A 27,279-nucleotide genomic window follows, 5' to 3' on the forward strand; every position below is an offset into this window, starting at 1 on the left:
AATTTTGCTGAAAATGCTTCCATACTTAACTTCAGTCATATTTTAAAGCACACCCTTACTTGAAATAGACTATTTTTAAATTCACATTCAGTATTAAGAATTCTGCATAATAAAAGTATCTGGTATCATCCACCACTGTCCTGATTTAACTTAGTTTGTCCTTTCACTATTTTGATGTATCTATTTTATTTACAGTGAAATTGGCAAGATAAGGGCGAAAACAAAAATAAATGAGAGACCTGTAGAAATTAAGAATATTACCCTCTTAAATAAATAAAAAAAACAGAACAAAACACCACTTTTCCCAGGTTACAATTTTCATACAGCCCTGAAAAAGAAAGGACACGAAAGGAGAAATCCTTCCAACGTCTAACCTCCTTGGGGGAAGAACTGAGAATAGATGGTCTTGAACGTCTCCTCATCCACCATTCCACTGGGACACTCCTGCTCCAGAGAGGAAGAAAAGGCATACATTAGAAGAACTCAGGTCTAATTAAAGTAAAATAATATTGTTAAAGCACTGAGGAGCGTCTCAACAACCGCACTTACATTTTTGAAGCCCCGATACAGAGACTGGAGCTCCTTCCTGGTGAACTTGGTCTGAGCCTGCAGCTGGTCCAGCCCCTCCGGCTGGTGACGCACAGTCGACAGCTCCAAATCGCTGTCGCTGCTGTCTGTGGGAGAAAGAGAGAGGGACAGAAATGGAAGGATGGATAGACAGACGGGAAGATAGAGAGAGCAGAGATAGAAAAGAGAGAGGGAAAAGAAGGAGGATGGGGGCAGACATTGAGTGTGTGGATGCAGGCAAACGTTAAGGGAGGGAGGCGTTTATCAGGAGCAGGTGGGAAGAACAAGCAATTTTAGAAAAAAAAAAATCAGGCCAAATCAGGGACAAAAACAGAAGAGAAGGTGCTTTCTTTATGGCGGAAATGTCACCAAACATGTTTTGTTTTTATCCATTAGCCTTCTAATTATTAAAAGCCATTGTGGAAAATATTAAATTTGAGGAAATCAATCTTTTTACTTACAAATCAAAAACTTAATAAGTACTTAGTAATTGGTTACAAGTTCACCCACGATAAGAGAAAGCACTGCACAACTGGGTAAAAGGAAACATTAAAAGTGGGACATTTTTTCTTTAAGATAGTATCATATCCATACTCACCATCTTTAGAGAGAGAGAGAAAAGAGCAAGAGGAGGAGAGAGGGTGTTGATACGAAGATGAAGTGAAAGAGAGTAAATGGAGAACAGTGAAAGTGATAGGAAGAGGAAGAGGAAGAAAAAACAAAGAAAAATAGTCAGATCAATCAGTGAGAGGTCTAAGTAAGATAAAGCACTGAGCGGTACAGAGGAAAAATACTCAAGTTATATCTGATCAAACATCCAGCAGAGCAGTGAAATATAATATGCTGTGAAACATAAAGATTAAAACCCAGCGGATGAACTTTCTTTAGGGTTCAGTAAACACTGAGACAGTTTAGTGACTTCCTGCACAAAGTGAGCTCGAATCAGCAGATGACGTCTGACCTTCTTCAACACATGAACAATCCCATTTATTAAAAAAAGAAGGCTGTATTTATCCTTTCAAAATAAATGAGTATCAAATGTAATAAGTCATGATCAAACTTTTCTTCAGTATATATGATTCATTCTTGACCACGATTCTTCATTGAAAGATCTCTTATCAAGTTGTTTTAACAGCTTTCAATCACATCAGGTTTGAGGACTCGAGAAAAATCTGGAAAGTGGACAGTGAGTGAACATATTCTTTCTAAAGATCTTTCTCTTCGATGATGTATGAAAGATCAAATGTAATGTTTAAGTAGTTTATTTGTATTAACTTAATGCCTCGTATGTCATATCAAAGTTATGATCATGTGAGCTTCAATTAAAAAATTACAAATAGGCCTTTGAGTAAAAAACTCAGGTTTACTTGATTTGTATAATTTGAATAAAAAAATGGACACCTCACATTAGAGTTAAGTCTCTAACTCTAACAGCATTGTCCAATCAAGAGCAGAGAAACCATGTAAACAGGAAGTCAGTCTTTTGTAGCCTAACAAGCTAGTAAGAAACTAAACAATTTGACGAAATAAAACTTGTATCTTTTGTTAATCGTGGCAGTACTTCTTTTCTACAGTACCAATTATCAGTGCTTGACTTGAAGGGATACATGTTTTTGAGTTTCAATTTCGAAAGAGTAAAAGGAAAGTTATGCTAACCTAGCTAACTGATGCATAATTTGTGATTTAAAAAACTGTATCGAGTTTAAGGTCATGTATGTTGACCACATGTTACCTCTTTTACACTTCATTCTAAACAGACTATTCCATTCTTTAATATTTATAATATTAATTTAAAAAAATATATATATATCTATATATTTAGTTTATGGTAAGATATGTATAAGATATGTCAACCACAGATTACTTATTTTACACTAAACAGGCATGGTATTAGCAAGCTAACATTAGCCTTGTCAGCTAGCAGCAACACAACACTGACACCAAGCAGATGCTGGGGGTGAATATAAGCAAGAATAAAAACTACAATAAATAACAGTAAAGAGTACGCGGTCCAGTTTGAAGTCAGGGTAAGAAACGCAGGTGATATGACAACAAATATCAAAATGTGTATTTATGCATGGTTAACTAAAGAGTAGACCCATGTCATTTCTCATTCATCACACACTGTTGAATATCACCAGCCTCATAATTTTAAGTCAGTATTATTTTACAAGCAGCCAATGAGATGATTCCGCCATTTAGAAAAAAGGTCTTGAGATTTAACCCTCATGTTTGTCTTTGAAGAACCTTTACATCTGCTTCTACAACTCTCCAGACATGCTTCAAAAATGATTTAGTATAGGAACAACAACGTAGCTATAGCCTCTTTACTACATCTTCCTCATCCTCGCCCCCTCTTGTTGTCACCTCACCTGTCTCAGTGATGTCAATCAGACCCAGCAGGTGCATCAGTTTGAGGAACATGATCACCAGGCAGACGATCCCAACTGTCTGAAGTCCCTCCGTCTCCCACCTCACAGTCACCTTCCCCTCTTCTTCTACCTTTTCCTCCAGGATGAGTTTGTTTATTTTCCCCTTTCTACATCATGAAATAAATGATCCGCACACCTTTCTTACCATCCATCTGTCTCCTTTAGACTCACTCTCTATCCTTCTCTATCCCTCCCTGTCTCAGAAATAGTGTCACTCACCCGTCACTCATTTTCTGTTTCTTCATTTAGCCCTTCCCTTCTGCCTTTTTTTAATTGACTGTCTTTCCCCTCCCTCCTCTCTCTCTCTCCCTCTATCCTTGTCTCTCTCACTCTCTTTCAGGGTTTTCTTCACAACTATAAGCAAGGTTTGATGGCCCAACGCAGATTACTGCAAAACATAAAAGTAAAAGTACCTTACAGTTAGGGGATAGAGAAAATAACCGTCCCCCCCAAAAAATCTGGATCATCACATTCAAACAGCTCTGTGTTTTGATCATATTCATCCAAGGAAAAACTACAAAAATTCTGAATGTGAGGATTATGTTTCAGAAAATCCTCCACTCACTGAATTACTGAATTTGTCATCATATATTTTAATAATATAATTAACCTGCAACAACCGGAGGAAGGACTTTTTTTTTTCATCATAAAAGACAGTAAATAAAACAGGGCACAGGATATCAAAGATATAAGACAAACAAACTTTTTGTTTTTGTAAATGTGCCATATATTTAACAAGTTTCCTTTAAGTAGTGAGAGGGGATGGTGACAGAGGTCAACAGGTGTCCTGAATCTCATTTTCCCACTAAGCTCTGTGATCCACTTTCTAATTGCGCTCTTTCTCTCCTGGGGTCCGTAGCACAGATTTAATACTGTGTCACACACTCATAATCTTGTAATAAAGTGAAACAGTGAACACACACTCCCTCTAGTGGACGTCAAAGAAACATCAGGAGCACGGACAGGAGATATTGTTAGATGAGATTGAGATTATATTATCTTAATTTAATGCAAACAAACAACTTAATCTAAAACATAACTTATCACTTATTTATTTCTCCCTGAAGAATCTTTTTTTTAATATCTAAATCCCATCAAGATAAAATAATGTGCCCAATTTATATTGAAATAACTATTTATTTTTAGTTAAGTCAGTCGATTATTTTATATGAGTAGTAGTAGTATTAACAGACAAACACAAAGAAAGATAGATTTTACTTTTAAAAATCAGTCTTTGAAATTGTTTTTTTTTGTGGATTGGTGTTAAATGTGAAACAGTGACCCACATTTTGCACTGAAATATGCAAAGGAGGCGACAGTACTATTAACTGACGTACTCTCAGAATGGAAAGAGCTCCACCAATAAGCTGCTGTATACGTCCTGGAGGCGTGAGAAACGTCTTCAAGTCACTCGCTGCTGCCACTAAAGCTCATTACTGAGAGCACATGTAACAGAAGGAGACCTATCAACTCACTGTTTCTTTTATTTGAATTTCGATGAATGGACACTACGAGGGGTCTGACACTGACGTTTCAAGTAAATCAAAAGAAAACAATTCAATGTGTAGAAGGGACAAAATCAAGATCTTTAAAAATCCCTTTCTGTGTGATACTTTTCTGTTGAATATCTGGTTATCGGAGCAAAAATGTGTGTTCATAATATAAAACTACTTCTCGGATTCAAAACAAATAACCCTGTGACATCCTGTAAGGTTATCAATCATTGTTCAAGGCTTTTTCAAGTTATTTTCTTAAAAAGTAAGGGATGGAGTAATGTTTCTATCAATCTATGTAAAAAAAAAATCTACTTGGTCGTCTGATAAATGATCTATCTGACAAACATTGGATTAAGTAAAAGAGTGAACAAATAATCTCCTCATTTGTTCCCCATCTCTTTAAAGTATTTATAAATACATCCTGGACAATGTGGAGTACAAAATACCAAACACTGGTGTCAGAGTACCTCAGAATAGGGCTCGTATATCTCTACAGACAAGGCTACTTCTGGGATCAGATGTCGGACAAAAATAGGACCAAGCTGGACTGAACCCAAAATCCACATCAGATCAGAGGAACACTGGAACAACAATCAAAGGTCAGCGGGTTCATTAACCTGGACTTTACTGACATGGGAAAACACAAGTTCCCTACACGCTCACCCACACAGATAGAGGAAGATGTTCACTGAGTTTGTGAGGCAACATTAAAAGTTATTTTCATGAATGCTGATAATATAAATAATGCATTAAAAAACATACCAGACATTATTTGTGCTAAAGGTTGTCTCATGTACTGATGATGCTCAATGTGGAAAATGTGTGAACACTTACAATATAACCTCCAGACGTGCTTCAATTGTTGTGGAAGATCTTGTCTAATGATCTTATCTCATTTAAAACATAACAAGCAAATGTGTGTATATTTTTTTCTTGATGCAAGACGTCTCCTATTGTAAAGATAATCTCAGTGTTTCTGCACTGGAGGTCACACATTTTCTAATTTACACTTGTATGTATAGTGGACTTGAGTCATTTTCAAACATGAAGTCATGCTCAGTGCTACGCAGCAATGTCCAGAGCTAAAACAAAAAGAGAAGCCAATGCAGACTGCAGTCCTTCAATTGGCCACTTTGAAATGAATTAGTCTTCATAGAGACACATTTTACAAGACTTTACAACTTTACAAGACTAATAGATTATTTTTACTGTCTTTAGTTGCCTCCTGGTGTTTTATGTTTCAATATTATTGTAATGATCTGCTTGGAAAATAAAGTAAAGTTTCATTGTAATTGAATGGAAAAAATATATATTTTAAAATTAGAAGTTGGTTGACAGACAATTAATCACACCAACCAAAATGTTCTGCTTTCCCTTCTCTTATCATTTGAGTTAAATTTGTAGTTTAAGGTTTGGGGATGTTCGGAAGACAATCGTAGGCAACCAAAAGGCCAAACCTCTGGCTGTAGAGAACAGATCATTTATGTATTCAGCTCAGTGTGCCTTTTTTTTTTTAAGGTAAACCTTAATGATTTCAAGGTTAAAATAGAGGTTGATGAACTTGTAAATCCAGAAAAGTACATTGACCCGATGACAAAATTGATGAGGAGGTACAAAGATAGATGAGCAAACTATATGTGCGCACTTTTCAAATCGTGTTCCTAGAATTGTATCTTGACGTATCGAATCATACACATCGCATCACATTGATGTGTATCATTCATACAGAACCTTTCTGTATCATTTAATATGGTATAATTTCGGGGCGCTGGTAGCGCAGTGGTTAGTGCGTCAGCCCCACGCGTGGAGGTTATCGTCCTCCAAGCGGGCGGCCCAGGCTCAAATCCAACCTGTGGCTCCTTTCCCGCATGTCATTCCCCACTCTCTCTCCCTGATTTCCGACTCTATCCACTGTCCTATCTCTCCATTAAAGGCACAAAACGCCCAAAAATAAAAAAAATAAAAAAGGTATAATTTCATATCATTGCGTTTTGTATTGTACCCTAAATATCTGCTGCCACGGAGTTAACGAGAAGCTGCTTGAGCAAATTAGTCCCAGTGGGAGGTGCTGAAGTCATAAAATGTCAGGAATCAGTATGAAGTCACATTAGGAACATTTTTGAGGCTATTGAGGGATGGCCAGTGTCCTTCAGGGTCCTGGAGGAGTTCTCCAGTCTCCGTTTTTAGGTGGCCTCAGAGAAGGCTTGTTCGATAGCGCATGTATAATTAATGTGAAGTAATGCTAGACCGGGGTGTGGGCGCTGCCACAGTGGGCAGGAGGAGGAGGAGGAGGAGGAGGGGGGGGGGGAGGAGGAGGAGAAGGGGGGAGGAAGATGTGTGTCTTATTGGAGGAACTGAAGATTGGAGAAGTGAAATGAGTGATAAATTATGAAACAATATTGCTGCTGTTTTTGTTGAATTTATTACTTTTGATGCTGAGCCACATGAGAAGCACTAATGTGCCGACTGGAGCCTTCCTGCTGTAATTGTCTTGGCACGCTGATGGGCAGGGCACTCTCACTGGCTGGACTCCAGCCCAAAAACTCTGATCAAAGGCTGCAGCATCGTTCAGAGAGATCGGATGGCTCTTTTACAGTCCCACATGTACACAGTGTAGTGGCCGAGTAAGGTTTTACCGAAAATCTCCTCGTGGACAAACTAAAACATCCCATTAACCTTTCCTCACTGTGACGCCAACACCCCCACAAAGGTTTAATGATTGTCAGGAACTGATATTATATTTCCAAATATAAATAAGAAATACAAAATAGTAATATACAGTGCTATAGCATTTATATACTGTTGCTTATTTTTGTGTTTTTTTTTAATTTACTTTCAAATGGAGGGAGAGAGAGATGGGTAAAGAAGGGACAGAGTAAGGAGGGATGAAGAGTCAAAGAAAAAACACTATGTGCTTCTGTTGGCAGAGCGGCATACAAAACATTAAAACTAACTTCCCATTTCTGTTTTCCTTCATTGAACTTATATGGTTTATTTTATTGCTCACTTTGTTCTTTTTCGTAAGGCAATCTTTGACTTATTATCAGGACAGTGTAATATACAAAAATGTACTCGAGTCAAGAAGTGGAAGAAATGTGGAAATAATGACTCAAAGTACTCAAATCTTTCATCAAATTACAAGTACTCCAATATTTAAATACATGAACCTGGTTGTATATCGTGGTGTCAAGATGCAGAGGGCAAAATGAAAACAGAAAATTATACATAAGTAATATTCACCACCAGCTAAACCCTCATGTATGTTATAACTGCTGGAGAACTGGAGATCAAAAAATACAAGCACTATTCATGGAAACTATCCAAGGGGTTTCTTGGATTGTTTCAGTTGAGATAACTAGTTTATTATTTTAAATTATCAAATTCATTTTAATCAGCAACCAGCGGAATATAAACAGCAGTGGTGTTGGTTAATTATGTCTCCTCGTCATTTTTGCAAAGCGGTGGATGATGGTTGCGTAAGACTTTTGTCAGCTGTGTTTACAAGAAGAGGCGCGACCAAGACATCAAGACAAGATATGTCTAAGCAACAATTCTGGCTTGAGTTCGCAGGCTTTTAGCGTCAACAAAATCCAAAATGTCAACTTTTCATGAGCTGAGAAAAACAGCCCTGTCTTTTAAATGTCTCGCCTGTTCAGCTAAAATCTAATGAGGTACACTTGTAGGAATTTTTTTCTACACTTCATCTCTTAGTTCATCTTCAAATTTTGAGCTATAACAATATTTGGTCAAGAATTCAACTTAAATAAATTTGTATAAATGTGTATCACTGGAGTTAAGGAGATAAACCATTTAACCTCAAATACTTTGCCTGAACCCTCTATCCCTCCTTTTGTAGGATCTTGAAGCGGCGCATGAACATTAAATATTTGGTTCATAACCTATTATGACATTAAACACATATATAATCAATTTGAATGATTGATGTGTTTGTCAAGAGAATCTACCTGTGTGGTGTGTAAACAGATAATTAATTACAAAGCTCAGCCATCGCACAATAAAATCTATAGTTCACTGACAAATACTACGTTTTATTGAACAGAGATGTTTATGTAAAGTATAACTCACTGTCTCAGCGCTAAGCTCCAAGTGTCTGCATTAGAGGGGCCTCAGTGGGGCCCTTACCTTCAAATGAGGACATGGGCTCCAAGATACCAAACTGCTTCAGAACTGCCATGAACAGGATGATGACCACGCCGATGGCAAACAGCTCCATGCCCTGGATCCCCATGACTCTATAGGACAGGGGAGCCCACTATGGGCCAAGCCTGCACAAGACGGTCTTGTCCCAGGGAGACACAGAGAGGAGGCCCGGGCTACCCCCAGGAAAGCTGGGCCAGGAGAGTCAAGTCAACAAGTGTTTGAGACAGAGGTGATCAGGGATCAGTCAGGTTGATAGGTGTCTTCATGGGTTTGCGTTCAGCATGAGACCAGGGCCAAGGAGCTGGACGGCGGCTGCTCTAATGTCAACACGGATGCTGACGTGGAGAATAGTTTGAAGGCGACATATATGGAAAACCTCCCTCTCTAAACCCACGAGGGAAAACTGGGGTTGTGTCACCGGCCATTTATTACAGAGCATTAAAAAGAGACGTTTACAGTCACTTCTCTCCTGCTCCCGCACTCAGGAGCTCAGACTGATAAAGACACAAGTTGTTGCTCACCCTCTTAATCCAAACAGCTATTATCAGTCCTCACGTCATAGTTTACACTCAGGGATCACATTTTGGTTTTAGAGGAATACGTCCTTTGGGGAAAGCAAAGAATGCGGTGCAGCCTCTGTGTCCATTTTCAGGATTTTGCACCCATTAGGCTTGAGAAAGTCGAGGCCAGCACAGCGGACTTGTTGAGAAACAGAACATTAGATAAAAAACACCTATGACCTCTCATCTTCCATGCTATACAGGAGTAAGCGTACATTAGCAGGTATCATTAAATAACCCCATTAGATGAGCTGACTGCTGGCAGAGTCTGACAACTCAGCTCAGCATCAAAACATACTTTTTCTGCAAGCTGAGGACTATTTGACTTTAGTTTGAGTTACATCTACTCACAATAGAAGAAAATTAAAAAAATGTCAAACAGATTGCCATTGGAGCAAAGCAGAAATGTCCAAAATGTTTTTTTTAAAGATGACTTATGTGTTGTTAATCACCACTCGTCCATCTTTTCTTCCGCTGTTTGTTTTTCTCTCGGATGAGATTGTATTCCTTAGGTCCACAAAAACCCCATTCAGCAAATACTTCATTTATTTGCAAAAAAAAAGAAAAGTTAAACATAGGTTTCGCGTTGTTGTCCGATCCGATTCAGTCCACTTCACTGTTTGTTCAAATCCAGCTCCAGATATGGAAGAGTTCGGCTCTGTGGAGAAGGCACTCAGCAGCAGTGTCCAGGGAGGGAAGTCCTGAGAAAGTGAGAGGAGCTGTGGGGAATGAAACCTCCTCCCCCTGGTGTCTACTTCCTCCACACATACTTTCCCATCACTCCCTCGCTCTCTCTCTCTTTAGCTTCCTCAATGTATCTGTTGCTGCATTGACTTTCACCTTTTCCTTGGCGTGCCCTGTCCTCCTCACCCCCATTCTGTCCTTAATGTGGTCCTTTCTCACTCTTCTCTACTCCTCCTTTTTACTTTGTCTGTCCATCTGATTCGCCTTTGCTCCTCCCAATCCTCCTCCCTCCATCCTCTCAGGAGTTCTGTAACTTTGGCTAACCACAGACTTTCTCTCCCCCTCTTCTCAATTCCACTCTGTCACTCTCCTGTCACTATCAGTTAATATCAATTAAAAGCTGCTATTTATAAATTAAAAAAGCTTATGCCATGTACAGATTATGAGACACCAGTTCTCCCTCTCCTCCTTGGAGAAAGAATAAAGTATGTGTCTTATTGCAGAACTTTTTGGAACTTTTGAAAATTGTTTTGGGAATCTTTGAATCAATGTTGCACATTAATCATTTTGCATCACTTTGCGGTTCTTTAGCAACTATTTTTGGTTGCTTTATGGCATTTTTTCATGTTACACATTCCTTCTCTGTGTTCTTGTTTTTCTTGAACTCATTTTGCCCCTGTTCAATAAAAGGATGTCAAAATGCATTTAAGGCCACGCAGGAGAGTTTACTGACAAAGTGTATCCAGGTACGCACAGGAGTATAGTGTTGAATCTTAACAAAAAGTAAACTATAGTATCATATTTAATTTCAAAAGCTTACTATCCCCTTTCCCTTTTACCAAACTACTATGGCACCAGGGTTGGCCAATCAGATCCCAGGGGGTATGTGGTGCACCCTTGGCCACACCTTTAACCACATCTCGTCTTCTGAATGAATAGTTAGGATGTCAATTTACACAAATATGTTTTTTGTGAGCAGGTGGGGCACAGGTGGAGCAGTGGTTAGTGCACGCACCCCATGTATGGAGGCTGTAATCCTTCAAGCGGGCGGCCTGGGTTCATATCCGGCCTGTGGTTCTTTTCCCGCATGTCATTCCCCCCTCTCTCTCTCTCTCTCTCCCTGATTTCTGACTCTATCCACTGTCCTATCTGTGTAATAAAGGCACAAAAAGCCCCAAAATAAACCTTCAAAAAATAGTGTTGTGAGCAGGCACATGCTAAAACTGCCTAGCTCATATCAAAAGCAAGGGGAATTGCTTTGTTCTTTAAAAAACGTTGTATTTATTTTCTCTGCGAACTGCAGAGTGAAGTGTTAAGAAGCCGGCTGAATATGAATGTATAATGCCTTCAAAACCTTGATTATTGCAGGAAGTGATGTGCAAATAGATAACATGGAAAAATATTATTAGAGTGAGCAAGAGTGTGTGTATAAATGTAGTTGTGTTCGAAGTCAAAAGAGGATAACTGATGACTTGCTAATGCATCAAGATAAGAAGAGGATCAAAAGTGTGTGTATGTATGTGTATGTGTGTATGTGTGTGCGTGTGTGTGTGTGTGTGTGTGTATGTGTGTATGTGTGTGTGTGCTAATGCATTGACTCTGTTGGAGTTAGGAGAAACGGATTGGAGGCTGGAGTGAGAGAGATCGATATCTTTGTGGTGAGGCCGCGGTGATGGTGACGCCACCCCTTCCTCTTTCTCTGCATTTTACACCAGAAAAATCTAAATAAACAATAATCAATAATAAATGATTAATAAATGAAATCTATTCTTAGATTGTACTTTTACTTTATTTAGAGAGAGTCTCAGGTGTCTACATTCACAGTGGAGGAATCACCCTGAAGGTCATATTTACAATTCAGATAGCACTTTGTTGAGAAGAGTGGATCAGGTGACAGGCGTTTACACACCAAAACACACACACACACACACACACACACACACACACACACACACACACACACACACACACACGCACACGTTACATCACATCATGTGTAGAAATTTGTGCATAATGGTGCTGTGGATCTGTTCTGTTAGTTTAAGGGTCTACTTATTTTCATTTACGTTGGTACGTTTGCTCTTATATTGTACACATTGTGGGGTTCACTTTATGAGTGTGTGTGTGTGTGTGTGTGTGTGTGTGTGTGTGTGTGTGTGTGTGTGTGTGTGTGCGTGTGCGTGTGCGTGTGCGTGTGTGTGTGTGTGTGTGTGTGTGTGTGTGGTTGTTCCTCTGAGTAGACCATTAGGACACTAACAGGTTTTTAAAAGGTAGGCTTGGCGTTGCCTGCTGACACAACAGCCAGTAAAAAGGAAGAGAGGACTGCTTCCTCTCAGTCAGACATATCATCAGCAAAAAACACCTCAAGTCTTCACCACAAGAGAAGTGATTTGACACTCGGCTATGTGGAGATGCAATTCTAAAGCACAATGTAGAAGACAACTATTTGCTTTGTGATGTCAGCTGTAGTACTCTTCAGTGTTTAAACAGCGTTACATATAAAACATACAGTATGATCATCTGTGTTAAAGGGTGAGGGTCTAAACCTGCAACCACTTCTCTGTATTTTTTTTTTTAATTGCTGATCTAAACGCTTACATTTTTAAGTTGAGAAAGAGGACTTTTGATCTTTTAAATAAAAATGATGAGTTCAATAATGAAACACGTTATTCATTATGAGTAGAAGTCCTCAGAAAAATACTTAAGGAGCAGCTACAGGATGTACCTCAATCTGTATTTAATTATAGGTTTCAGACTGATTCAAACAGAATAGTAAAGAAACATCGTATGAGTTCATTCTGAAACGTTTAATGGTCATTTGGAGGATAAGTCTTTTTATTTATTCTCAATTTTTTAACATGTTTTGTGATCATTTAACCATGGGAGACAGATATTTTGCACCTCCAATACATGAGTTCATGTTGTTGAAGTTTGTCTTCAAACTTTAAAATTAAATGTTATCCCGTACAATGAACTAATAACAAGCTCATATTGGAAAATATTAATAAAAAAAAGAAAAAAAGAAAAAAATGAACAATACAAATGTTGATTTATTGCCCTGACCAGATGCTGAAACCACACAATAAAAAAATACTTCTACAACTTCTACATGAGTAAGGATTTTACAGATTATATAAAGCGATGCCTAAAGAGTGTGTACTACTAATATTCACCCAAATGATCTATGAGTACCACAAATGATGCCAAACAAGCGAGTGAAAGTAAAAAAGGTAACAGAGTGAAATAATGATAGAGGGTGAAGGTGACAAGAAAAGTGTGAATGAAATGTTGTTGTTTTTTTAGACCATAGCATTGCCTACCTGAGCGATGGTACCTGGCTGCACTGTGGCCACAGTGAGAGAGACAGCTGGGCCGAGAGAGACGCCTCCTGGCCTCCACAGAGAGAGCGGCCATCACAGCTCCCATAATGCAGCTGAACTACTGACAACAACGAGGCTAAAAATGCTAACAAGCTGCTCTAAAGTACTCGCCAAAGATGTTGGACAACAAGAACAGATCTTAACTTAAAATGACAACACTCGACGATCAATGCTAACGAGGTGCCTTCAAATGTTGAGCTGCCAAGTATGGACTTAAACTCTGGAAATCTCAGCTGAGGAAGAAGGAAGGCAAACGAACAAAAAGGCTGAAAGTCTGAATTCTGAGCACCAACAAAGGCAACTACCTGGCACTGTGGAAAAGGTGACAGGTGAAACTGTTTTTCTCTGTGTGTGTGTGTTCTTGTGTTCTGTGTGCACATGTGTGTTTGAGGCTGCATTTGAAAATCTGTTTGAGTTTGGGACAGCACGTGACATTGTGAAAGAGCGAGATAAAAAAGAAGAAAGGATCAAACAGCACAGCAAAGCTTCTGACCTTTCACATCAAACGCCTCCACTTTTCTTTTTTATTTGTCTGCCTGTCTCGCCCCCTTCCTCTCTTCTGATCGTTCTCCACAGAGAAACATAACTCTTACTCTTAGTGCCTCACTTTTAGAAAGACTTCTTGTCTGGTATGCAAACTCCTAATGCTGTATGTGAAACAGAGTCTAACTACATTGGAAAACATAAGGAATTTGGAGTGGTCGTTGGAGAGGTGCAAGTTCACTTCTCGTATACTGCTGAGCTGGTCTTGAGCAAGACAACAAACCCCCAACATTTCAGGGTCACCCCGTATGTGCAGCCCCCTCACTCTAACACCTCTCCATTACAGCATGTCCATAGGATCCTGTTTGTGCATGTGTACGACTCGGACCTCTGTGTGTGAGTAGCATTTCTTTCAATAACAGAACACAAATTGTTAAATGTTATTTATTTGTCTGTAAAATGTAAAGTATAATAAAAATGCAAACCAAGTAACTTCTCTAATTATAAAGTAACATCTTAAATCGCTTTATTAAACTTCTTCAGCCAACCTCTTCTTCAAATAAGATCTGCTGCCACAACTGAGCAGTTTAAGTCGCTTTTAAAAACCCATTTCTTTTCCTTGGCTTTTACCTCTAGTTGAGTGTTTTATCCCAGGAGCAGTGTCTATTAGAACTTTTACTATTGTTTTGTGTTTTAATTCACTTTTAATTTTTGCTTTTACGTGTTTTTATGATGTTTTGGATGCAATGTATTTTGCCTGATTTACTGTACAGCACTTTGGTCCGCCTCGGCTGTTATAAATGTGCTATATAAATAAAGTTGACTTGACTTGACTTCACCAAACCCAAATATTTAGTTATCTATCTTGAAATACAAAGTAAGCGGAACTACTCACATAATTAAACACAAAATGAAGAACATGCATAGATGTCATCTGCAGCCCTATGCTACACAGTACTTTCTCCAGCAGCCTTGCATATCTCCTATGATCACTAGAGGGCGCTAAAGAGCAAACAAAACAGCAAACAACACACCACAGGGAGACAAGCTTAGCCCCATTCACAATCAGAGATGAACGAGAACGAAATGAAACCTGAGAGAAAAATGTATACGACTATTCTAAGATAAGCTAACTCAGCCGTGAATCAAGAGGTGAACACTATACGCTTTTCAGTGTCATCGGTTTCTGTGTTTCATGTTGAAATGATTGATGAGGGACAACTAATACATGGAGAAAACAACCACAAAGAAATATGATACAAAAGGTTTGCAGCACAAACATGTTCTGGGTAAATCTGTGCCATGTACACATGCACACAGCTGAATTCCTTCATGTATTTCTTAATGTATTCATGAACAGCACAGAGCCGGCTGATCAAACAGGGAGCCTCCAGATAGCTGATATTGCCTCCAATTCTTTTATTACTTCCATAGTCTTTGGCTTCAAACTCAAGGGACTGAAGATGAAAACTTTTGTCTTCTTTGTGCTCAAAAAAACGTTCGGCTCCACACCACAAGGCCTCTGCACCAAATCTTAAATATAAAGCTGGTCATTAGGGAGGAAAGATGGCGGCTTCCTCAGTATTTTCGTATTTTCCCACTCTCTGCCTCATCAACTCCTTGATATGTTCCAATTAAAACCAAACCCAGCCTCACGTCTATGTGAGATAATCCCTGTATTTTTTTTTTTTTTTTAAACACACTTCAGCCGGTCAGATTCAAAGCGGTGTGAAACTCAGCTGTGTAATTAAAACAGGTTTCATATTTTAAAGCTGTTTTTTCAACTCTTACTCTGCCCTGAATATTGATTTATTTCTGTACTTTCTCTTTCACTGAAAACCTTACCTGAGGAAGACTTTATTGTAAAAATTCAAACCGTGAACTGGCTGGAAGTAGCGTTCAAAGAACAAAAACAAAGCAGGAGGTAAACAACGGTGTGTTTATCCTCCGGAGAGAAAATGTATCCTCAAGTTTCCTGTCATCTCTCAAAAGAGGACAGACACTGCACCCTGAGGTGCCCTCACATACCTTAGGTGCATCTGGGACAAAGGAAACAGTGGGGGATAGCAGACAGAGTGGTACTGATGAGACAGGAATAATTGGAATAAAAAGGACACAGAGGGGATGAGAAGTGGGGGACACAGAGTGCTGATTCAGAGGTTTGATAATGATGGTCCCATGAGAGGACACAGGAAGAGGACAGAGGATAGACTTACATCTAATCAATGAAGAACGGAAAGACTCTACACAGGCTAAGACAAGAAGGACAGACTGGTGAAACAACAACAGTACATTTTTAAAGTAGCACATCAATGATGCCCAGAATTCCTTTAATTCAACAAAAACTCAAAAAAAAAAAAAAAGATAAAACACATAAAGACACATTTCTAGAATACAAGCCAAACATAAAGGTCAAAACTATTGTGTTCCTTAAGAAACTCCAAAGTTAAAAAATCTTTATAATAGCATCTAGATGAAAAAATATAAGAGCAACCAACATGAACCAGCTACACCAGTTTCCTACAGGTTTAAACAACAACAACATACAGACAACAATTTGAGTCCTCCACTTGAAGATCAAATAAATGTGTCATAAGATTTATTCAAACGCTGCATCATCCTGAGGCACTTGTTAACTACACCGTCCTGCATCTTTGCATTTTCTTTAAATGACATAAAACCAGTCGCAGTAAATAAAACCTTAAATCTGACCTTCATAAGCATGTGAAGCGACCGTCAACCAGTTTCAGAATAAAGTAGAAAATACCTTGGACGATCGTTCCTGTGATGAAGCCAAAGAAACAGCGCATCAGCTTTGTGATTTTGTTCTCACACTCCGCTCTGCATGCATTCATCCTCTAAACTTTGACCAGCTGAACCTCCAGCAGCCAACAGTGTCAAAGGAAAACAAAAGGAGGCCCGGTGGTATTAAAAGTCAAAACATCTCTCAAATGGGGGAAAAAGGGAGAAAAATCTGAACAGGTTTCACAAAAAGAAGAAAGAACGAAGAAAACATGAAAAAGTTCTCCCTCTCCTTGACGATGTTTCCTTGTTCTGCTGTTGTCTGATTCCGTTTAAGTATCACTCTGAAGCCCCTTTTCAAACTTCAGTCCCAGTTTGCTTACAGGTGACGTTCCCTCCCTCCTTCTTTCCTCCTCTTCTCTTCTGTCCTTGACGCCTCGGAGGAGGTGAACTGAACAGCATGATGCTGGATCTGTCCTGAAGCTTCATGTGACTGACCCTGACAAACCACGACACACACATCACACGCACACACACACCCAGCCTGACTCTCCTCCTGTTTCAGCGTTCATGAAGCCACAGCCCTGCATGTCCACACACTCGCTCTCTGAAGTTCACCTCGCTCAGGCAGAAGTCCACAGAGACACACACCGCAGAAGTGTTTGACAGCTCAACATCTAACTTCCTTCCTGCTCTTCTCTCCTTCATATCTAATCCCACTTATATTACACTCTCAATATTAAAGTCTCTCTCATCCCTCCTGTTCTTTGTCTCTCTGTTTCCCCCCTCATGGCTTCATTATGCAACGGATTCTAATGAGTTTGAGATACTTTTAATTCAGAGATTAAACTTTGTGCTCAGAATAAAATATTAGGAGGGTATGGCTGTATGTTTGAAAGCATCAGTAGTTCTGGATTAGAAGAGAAATCATTCACTTATTCTGAAACAATTAAATCATTGTAATAAATCATTTGTTTGAGTCAAAATATTGTTATAATTTTAAAAAAAATGAACATGTAATTTCAAATAATAATTTACATTTACTGGTTCTAGCTTCTCAGATGCAAACACCGGCTCTTTTATCTCTCTCTTTGTGCTTTGGACTGTACGGATATGCAGTAAAACAAGCATGCAAAGCATAACTAAAAGAGTCATTGACATGGGGCGGCTGTGGCTCAGTGGGTAGAGTCGTCCTATCTCAATCAGAAGGTCGAGGGTCCTGCAGCAACATGTCCGATGTGTCCTTGGGCAAGACACTTTTAATGCTTTTAATGCTTTTAGATCCAGGCTGAGAGCACTTGAGTCGACCTCCTTTACTTGTAACTGTTTTTTTATAATTTTAATTGCTGTCTGTATGTTGTGAGTGTAACTGTGTAATTTTTGCTGCCTCTTGGCCAGGACTCCCTTGTAAAAGAGGTTTTTAATCTCAATGGGACTTTCCTGGATAAATAAAGGTTAAATAAAAAATGAACCCCAAGTTGCTCCCGCTGCTTCGTCGGCGGTGTATGAATGCATATGAATGGGATTAGTTACTTCTGATGGGTAACTAATAGCAACCACTGCCATCAGTGTGTGAATGGTTAGGTGTGACATGTGGTGTAAAAGCGCTTTGAGGAGTCAGAAGACTAGAAAAGTCCATTTACCATTTACGTGGGGAAACTTGATCAGCATCACATAGGACACATGATACTGTTTGGAACTGATCTGCTGTCATCTGTGATTTGATCTCATAACAGCACTACTCATCTTCGTCGTGACTGTCACTGTGTGTTATGACTCACTGGCTTTCATGTGTCACTATAAAATCATCACTTTCAACTAATTTGCAACCAAAAGAAGGGATAAAAAATGACACCTGAGTCTGTCACAAACTGATTGTGTGTTGACGTGAATCAGGGAGAGTCTCAAACCCCACATGGTGTTTATGTACATTTGTGGAAATTAAGATTCTTTCATATAGCCAATGAATCCTGAACCGGCTGCTACATCTCCATCATTGGTCCAACGATTGTGTTATCCGAGCAGTGTTTCCTTATACTGTTAACTTTCAAAATGTAAAAAGTAACATGTATGTCTAGTTGCCACTAAAGTGAAGGGTCGGGAAACGGGCATGTGGCGTCAGTGCAGACTCCTCACACCACCGACACAAACTTTTCAAACTCCTCCCCTCTGGTGGGCGTTACAGGATCACCGTACGCCAAAACAACTCAACATCAGTCACTCTGATGAACAGGTCACAGAGTGTCACACCTGTAACAGCTGTGAAATAACCGTGAAACAAGACACACACTGCCAATGTACATATCGTTTAAACGAATCAATCTATGCACACTGCTTTAATGTAAGTACTCTAAAAACTCTCTTCCCTTGTGCTAATTAACCCATCTTTTACATAATCACATGTTCTATTGTCATGTTTATTTCAGTATTTCTGCACTATTGTCTCATTTGCAATGTTACAATTCACTTAGCAGACGCTTTTATCCAAAGCGACGTACATCAGAGAGTAAGTACAACACTAATCCATTCACACACCGCCACCGAAGCAGTGGGAGCAATGCGGGGTTAAGTGTCTTGCCCGAGGACACATCGGACATGCTGCTCAGCTGGGGATCGAACCCTCGACCTTCCGGTTGAGAGGCGCCAACTCTTCCAACTGAGCCACAGCCGATTATTTTATATTAATTGTTGATATTTCATGTTGTACTTTTTGTACACAGAGAGCACAGTTCACCAAAGTCAAATTCATCGTGTGTGTAAGCATCCCAGGCCAATAAGTTGATTCTGATTGTGATTCTGAGGTGCCTGGTAGAGGCGCTTTTGAAGTTCTGCCAAAGAAGGAAGAGGAGAGGCAAACCTGATACAGATTGTACGCGTGTGATAAAACAGGATAGTGTGATAAACATGGAGGACAGAGCTCACATTGAAGTGACGCTGAGCTGGCCTCAGACCGGAAAACAGAAAAGAGCCAGTCACACACATCCGCCTCATTTGGTTTAATTAAATCTCTCTGAAGTCTGACTCAGTGGTTGATTCTTGATTCAAGTGACCTTTATACAAACAACAAAACTATTCTTAGATCGAAAAGTAAGTAACAGTTTTTCTTTGTGAGGCAAAATAGTTTTTTTGAAGGTCAGGAGCACAAATGTAGCAGGGAGGAGGAGCCAGAGGAGGGACAGTCATCCAAGAAGAAACAAATTAAGACGATTAAGAGGGAAAAGACAAGGCAGGAAAGGACAGGGATTCTTAGGAAAGGACACGAGGATGTAAATTAAGGCAGAAACAGGAAGGTTTAGACTGGAGTAGCAAGAAAGGAAACAGGTAGTTAGTAATGACCAGCAAAGAAAATTGGAAAGCGGGTATGCGAGGTAAAGAAGTGGCAAAGGAGTCAAGTAAGGTAGGCAAGACGTAAGAAAGGAAAGGAGGAGGCAGAGGAAGGATACGAGTAGGTAGTGAAGGAAAAGAGGAGTTACGGACAGGTTAAGGCAGGGACAAGGGCAGGTGGAAAAATTAGCCAATATGGAAGAGCAAAAAACTGCGTCCACTTGAGGCTGGCTGCAAAAGCCAAAGAAACCTCATTAAAGCCTAAATTAAAAATGCATGTTTATTAAACATGTTTATTAAACATGTTTATTATTATTTATTTATTAAACATGTTTATTAAACATGTTTATTAAAATGCCCATTTCAATGAACATGTTTCCCACCTGCTACAGAAACAGTTTTGGTCTCTATTGATCATTTCAGCTTTGTTAAAAACTGTTTAGAGGGAAAGTGTGTGTTTTGGGGGGGGGTTTATAACTCACCCATTTTGATCATACTAAGAGTTAACGTAATCAAAGGTGTGGCTGAGTTGACTGACAGGTGGGCACATCGTAGCTGTTTGCCAAGATGTCGTTGCCTGTTTCTAGATCGAAAGTCAGGTGGAGACAGCATTTCCAAAGTTGACGACTGACGTCACTGAGACCGCATCCATGTTTTCTACTACCAATAGTAACAGCAGAAAGAAGAAGAGAATCAAACAAAGGGTTACTGGAAGGTAAAGGAGATACAACTAGATAACTGGGTGGCTGGAAATACAGGAGAAAATCAGTATACAAAGAAAGAAAGAGCGAGGAGGAGAGGACCACACATAGTTATGGAAAAGAGGGTATGGATAAAAAAAAGACACTGGAAAGAAAAATCCCCCCCGAGAAATCCCTTAGTCAAATAGGCACACAGATTATAAGAGAAGGGAGGATAAAGCAAAGTAGAGAAGGTGTATGGAAGGAGACAAGGATGTCTTAATATAAAGCTAAACTACCGTTTTAATAAGAGAAGATGTCGTGTGACATTAATTAAAATGATAACTTATTTGTAAAAATTGAAGAAAAAACTAAGAAAATTGTCAGAAATAACCCTAAACCTATCCTCAGAGGATTAAACTACAAGCAGACACTAGTATTTTACTAGTTACAGAGTGCTGTGATTAACTGCAGGATCACAGCTGGACCACTAGGTGGAGCACCACGACAAAGACCAGGAACAAAACCAGGCTGGAAAGTCTGCATGCACAAACACAAGTTCTCTTTAAAGGGAGAATTCTTTCAAATGTGCTCAGGGGAGGAAGGCAGCAGAGATAGTTAATGATTCTTGAAGGATGAAGATACATTTGATAAACGAGTGTTCAGACTAAATGATCTCTTGGTGCTTGACTCTGAGGTCAATGAACCCATGGGGACCTCAGAAGGCCAGCAGAGGTCTCACTTGCCAATGCAGGGATCAATCCGGACTCTGTTCTTCACACTTGTGCATTCATAACGCCATCAGTTCCACCGAGCCATCACGCACACACTTGACATCTCCTCCCCCCGGGCCCCCCTCCGTACCTTTGTCCTGTGGCTGAGTGCTGGCGATGATCCATTTCACCAGGCAGCACTTCATCAGAGCTTTTCGGGAGAACCGCGGTTTCTGCCATTTCCCCGAATCCTTCACTCTGCCCGGTGCAGGCTCCACACCGTTGGCATCCCCCAGCAGGCTGCCATCGACCACCTTGCCATCCGCCTGCAGGGAGGGAGGGGGGACAGGGGGAGAGAAAGTTCAGGTCGATATGGAAATGAAACAAAGCAGGCTGAGATCTTTAAAATGAAGCAGCAGATTACGTGTGTGCCTGGAAAATATGATTAGCCTTTGATCTGAAGGGTTCTTTACTTTAAACTTGTTTAAAGAGGTTCATGAAGAGTTCAGTAACAGATCCTTTATGTTCCACAAGTTTTCCTATCGGAGTTTCCAGACAGTTTGTGCTTAGATCTCTGCTCGAGCCTTTCTTCCACTTTCTAAATGGAAACTTGTGGATTAGTGCAATAAAAGACCAGGGACAGACACACAAATGGATATTTAGAATGGGAAAAAAAAGTTCACAGACATACATTACAAGAGCAACATTCACAGATATTGAATCTGCAGTTTTCTGCTTGCGGTTCGTAGTCTGTGTATAATCGCCCACCAATGTTTAACCTGGCATTGGCTGTGTGCACTGAGCAGGGAAAACAGTCCATGTGGAAAGCGAAAGGGTGCGAACACAAATGCTGTCATGCAATCCCAGAACCCATCTTTGTTCATCTTTTTTCAAATTTAGTTTGAATGAATTTCTACGAACGGATGGTTTCCATTCAAGCTCATCTTATGATCTGACCTTAAATGTCGTAACCGAACTCAAACTCCAGTGTCTCTTCTCAAGTTGCTGGTCGGACAGCAAACAGTGACCCGAATGGAACCGAAGTCTTGGCCACGAAGTCCTTTATGATAAACGGCCGGCTACACCCAAAAACATGAAAAGTAGCCATCACCTCCAGAGGCCGTAACAGCGTCGGACGAGAGCTGGTGTTGTTATGATCATGTAAGAATAATGACTACATTTTGTCAATAAAGTTTTTTGTGTATTTGTGTTGTAAATTGTGATATCTAGAAAGGAATTCCATGTACTGTATTTAAAAAAAAAATATATATATACCACTTTTCTCCTGCTGCAGTAATCAAATATTTGAACAGCTTCTTTGTATTACTGTATTTGAATGTGCATCCTACTCTATAAGTTTTATCAGCAAACAGCACCATCATGTATTTGCTTCACTCACCATATGGGCCTTAAAATGTTCCCATTAAGATGGATTACTACAGTTTGAGTCCATTCACATTGAGTGACGATGAAAAGAAGACAAACGTTTTAAAGTTCAGTTTTAAAGAGATAATGGTTTGGATGATAGAGTTGACTACTGAAAAGGTGATGAGAAGTTGAGAGTTTTTTCGGGGGGGGGGGGGTATTATTGGCCGTTTTGAAGATGAAAAACTCAACATCAACTTTCTAGGAAATCAGGGTGGAGGTGAGGTGACGTTCATATATTCCTGAGTTAATCACACCTTTGAAATATCTCCCCCCTCAGATGAATTAAGAGCCTGTTTCTGTTCATTTTTATATTCAGCTCCAATTCATCATCCCGACTCTTATTATGCAAGAGCGATCCTCTCCGGCTCATTCATATTCAGCATTTATGCGCCTCCATCAGAGAAAATAAACTTGACAGAGAAGTTTTTTTTATCCTCTAATATGTATTTTCAATTCATTTCCCCTCATATCTCTGCATCATTCCAGAGATGATTCAGCCTAAATGTCTTTTTTCTTAAATTCCCAAGAAGCTCCATTAAGCTGCTCCTGCTGTGCGCATGCAAATCACACACACACACACACACACACACACACAGAAAACACACACAGAGAAAACACACGCTCATACATGTGTACGCTGGAGCGAGTGAGGGGATGAAGATGAAAGAGGTGAACGCAGAACAAACAGCAGCTCTGTTTACTCTGCAGGGAGGAGAGGAAAGCAAAGGATGACAGAGGGAGGAGAGGGAGAGAGAGAGAGGGGGAGGAGGTGGGAGAGCTCTCTCTCTCTCTCTCTCTCTCACACACACACACACCGACACACACACACACACACACACACACACACACACACACACACACACACACACACACACACACACACACACACACATAAAGGATTTTAAATGGCTATTTAATCCCATGGGAGTCTGCCCATGCAAATCCTTTACTTTAAGGTAGTGAAAGAGAAGAAGAAAGAGAAAATAAGAAGACAAGGAGCGAAAAAGAAAAGGATGTGAAGAGTACAAGGTCTTGCTCGTGTTCCTGGAAGAACTGAAGTCAATTAGCATAATGAATACTGGCCTATCTGAGGGGAAGAGCAAAAGGACAGCCAGAGGACGCAGGGATGGACGAGATGGCGATATGAAAGCTCTTTGCCAAGGACGTTAACAGGCTTTTTCTGCAAGTCTTCCACATGAAAAGACAGATAAAAAAGAGCAAAAGGTGAGAGAGGAAAGGGCAGGCAAGACAGAGAAAGACTGCAAAGAGATAAATGTAAAAGAGGAGAAGTGCAATTACGCACAAACAGGCTCGCAATACAGTGGCAACACACTGAAATGGAAAGAGGTAATGGAAACTCCTCCACTTATCCCCACACCTATTTATTCACAGATCAACTTTGGCACAGCGGAGAGGAGTTAAAGACGAGGGAATGAGCTCAGCAGTGCTTCTTCTTCTTCTTCTTCTTCTAGATGTAAATTAGAGGAAATAATTGTTTACTGTTTTTTTAGCGGAAAGGATGCAAACTGGAAAGATGAGACTCGACGAGACAAACTGAGGCAGACAGACGCAGGGTAAACACCAAAATATTCAAATTGCTTTAGTTGTTTATTTATGGGTCGCTGGACACTCAGGCATGCCCACAATTACACGCATACACATTCAGACACACGCACACAATTACATAAACATAGTATTTTTTTTTTTTTTTTTATCATGTTCTTTCTTAACGCTTCAGCTAGCTTCGTCCTGGGGCAGCACTTCACTCTAATGTCTGCACATCCTCTGAAATACACACACACACACACACACACACACACACACACACACACACACACACACACACACACACACACACACACACACACACACACACACACACACACACACACACACACACACACACACACACACACACAAACCTATATGGCAGAGTATATACCCGTAGAGCTCAAAGTAAACAGAGCAGTGAAGCGGTGCACGTGGATATACTCTCGTGATAAATGATTTAAAATCAGTGGCTGTGTTTTGGTTCCATGATGTTGTTTTCACATGAAGCGTGAACTGTGTCCTCATTACATGAAGTCACACTCTTATTCTGCTGTGAACCGCAGAGCGACAGAATATACATTTAGAAAATCATGGATATTTTTGTTTCTTCACATTGCAACATGAATGTTTGGATCATCCTACTTTTAACAATAAAAAAGTATCAATGTTGTTATGGATTGTGTTCCTGGCCTTCATATTACTTGGTTTTGAATAGAAACTAAATGTTATGACCCTGAAGTGAGCGTGTTGTCTTCCGGCCGTCATTTTCTGTCTGAATCATAAACTGTAAAATAAAAAATATATATTCTATAGTCAGTCTATGGTGCGAATAATCAGACAATTCAGAAAGTGAATGCCTTCTGAAGCTGGAACCATAACGTTAAAAAGATGTCTTTTTTTTCATTTTTTTTTCATTTTCATCATCTCATTTTCAAGGGAGTCCAAACACAAATAAAAAGTAATACACAAGCATACAAAACAGAATTACTTTACAGACATACATACAATTACACAAATACAGACAGCTCTCTCTCAACCTCACCCAACACACTCACAGCTCCCAGCTGTTGAACAATACCAGGTTAAGAAAAAAAGTACAAACGTACAAATATATTTATAGCCATGAGTGATATTTATATTATCACTCATGGGTAAGGTTGTAATCTTCAGTTACTGTCCATAAAGAGCTGCCTCTGTTCCAGTTTTTCTTTTGATTTTCTTGATTCTCATATGATGTGTGTGTGAAGTATGTTTTAATAACATTCTTTTGACTTTGGTGCTGTCTTCACAAAGTCATTTGAAGTAAACCAAATGGACACTACATAGTAGTTTTCATTTATTTTATTGCTCAGAACTAGAAATAGCTTATTTATTATTTAAGTATGTATCATAGTTGAGCTCAATGTGCTGTGTATTTGGAATAGAGACGTCTCTCTAGCTCAAACAGTGGGACCAAACAAGCAGCACATGAGTAACGGGTGATATGTATGAGCAGGGGATCGGTTCATCAGCCACCCGCTGCTGCAGGACATCAGTTCTCTTATGATGAAGGCGCACAATATAAGGAATCAAAATTGCATTTACTGCTTTCCGATGCAGATGGAAGACTATGTGGAGACGGTCAAACTAACAAAATGCAGAGCGGCCACAGCCTGATTATTGAGACTGGTGGACACAGACAATCTTTGCAATCTAAAACCAGACAGCCGTAACAAGGGGAGAAGACTGAGCAGCACTTTCTGCTAAACAACAACCTTTACAAAGACAGAAGAAACTCTTCATGGTATGAGAGGTTCAACAAACTCTCACACCAAAACTAAAAAATGTCATATTTACCTTTGGGGACAGCTGGTACGCTTTGGAAGCAGCGAAATGCCACAACCTGGGGGAGAGCCACGGAAATAACAAATAAAACTGAACCAAACTCCATCAGTCTTAACGTCTTCTGATTTCAATTTTATTATTATTATTATTTTCTACAGAAGATGTGACAATACGTTACTGACAGGATCAAAGCCTGCATGGTTCAGAGTTTTGTCGAGTCATCTTTACGTTGTACTGAAAGTTCAAATCTCTTCTCTTAGAGTCAGTGTATTTTTTTTTTCTGTCCTGTATAATATGTCATGGTTCTTCTCTTCAGTTATCTCCATAAATGTAGCCACTATCTGATCTAACACTTTATATTACTTTTAAGAGACTGATTTAAGTCCATTAAAGTTTGCTGAGGAAAATCACGACTGCAGCCCTCAATGCTTAACATCTTTCTTTCTTTAGGAGTTAAGAGCAGACACTTAAAAAGGGTTTCCTTGCAAATCCTAAGTGTGAATTTATGCGAGTCATTTATTTCTAGGGCATCCTATTATGAAAATTTAAGGGCTATCCAGAAGCTTATTTCTCCCTCTGTTTTGGATTGAAGGGGTTTTTTTTCACAAGGAAACATTATGAGTGACATAAGCTATGCCCGACAGTGGATACTGTTTAAGCAGTGCAAAGACAAGAATATTTGTGTGGAAAGATGAGGGGACTTTAATGTTTCTCTAACTATGAGACAAATTCAGTTTGTTTCTATAGTTGGAGCTTTTTGCAGATTTACAGAAAATCTCATCCTTTTGTTAATAACATTTTTGAAAAAATGTTCACCTTTTAATATTGATGAAATAAACATCCTGTTTTGTCTTGTTTTTTCTTACATCATTGTAGCAACAGATGGACGTGGCCATCAATGGAGTAAAAAGAAATAAGTGAAAAGAAGATGGAGAGACTAGTAAGAAAGAAAGACAGAAAGAGAGAGAGAGAGAGAGAGAGCGAGCGAGCAAGAGAGCAAGAGTGATGTAGTCCTGTAGTGTCATTTTAGCAGAAGGGAGTTTCCATTAATAAGTTATATGTGATTAACATTAAACCAGGCCACCGCAGAGATTCATCTCTCTCTCCCTCTCTCTCTCTCTCTCTCTCTCTCTCTCTTTCTATCATGTTCTGCTAAAAGCTCCCATGTACTCAGGCTTTTTTTTTCTCGTTGTGACTCAAACTCATCTGTTCTGTTCTGCCCTGATGATTCTTCAAGGACATAATGTGTGAAAC

General features: G+C 39.6%; 2 protein-coding genes across 3 annotated transcripts in view; one reads left to right on the top strand and one right to left on the bottom strand.

The window, feature by feature from the left end:
• Positions 1 to 27,279, top strand: part of fahd2a (fumarylacetoacetate hydrolase domain containing 2A) — an 84,485-nt gene that overhangs the window by 16,224 nt on the left and 40,982 nt on the right. The gene's annotated exons all lie outside the window — the stretch shown is intronic.
• Positions 1 to 27,279, bottom strand: part of LOC132974525 (calsenilin-like) — a 41,901-nt gene that overhangs the window by 4,852 nt on the left and 9,770 nt on the right. Inside the window, exons 2-4 of one of the 2 annotated variants that reach the window (XM_061038629.1) lie at positions 21,374 to 21,548; positions 550 to 674; positions 375 to 444 (exon numbers count right to left, since the gene is read on the bottom strand). In XM_061038629.1, the coding sequence (XP_060894612.1) occupies positions 375 to 444; positions 550 to 674; positions 21,374 to 21,548 (370 nt within the window). Of the gene's footprint in view, positions 1 to 374; positions 445 to 549; positions 675 to 8,638; positions 10,115 to 21,373; positions 21,549 to 27,279 lie in introns of those variants that run through there. The other variant, XM_061038631.1, reaches the window with a different exon arrangement.

This window comes from Labrus mixtus, chromosome 5, assembly GCF_963584025.1.
Source record: "Labrus mixtus chromosome 5, fLabMix1.1, whole genome shotgun sequence".
NCBI classification, from domain to species: domain Eukaryota; kingdom Metazoa; phylum Chordata; class Actinopteri; order Labriformes; family Labridae; genus Labrus; species Labrus mixtus.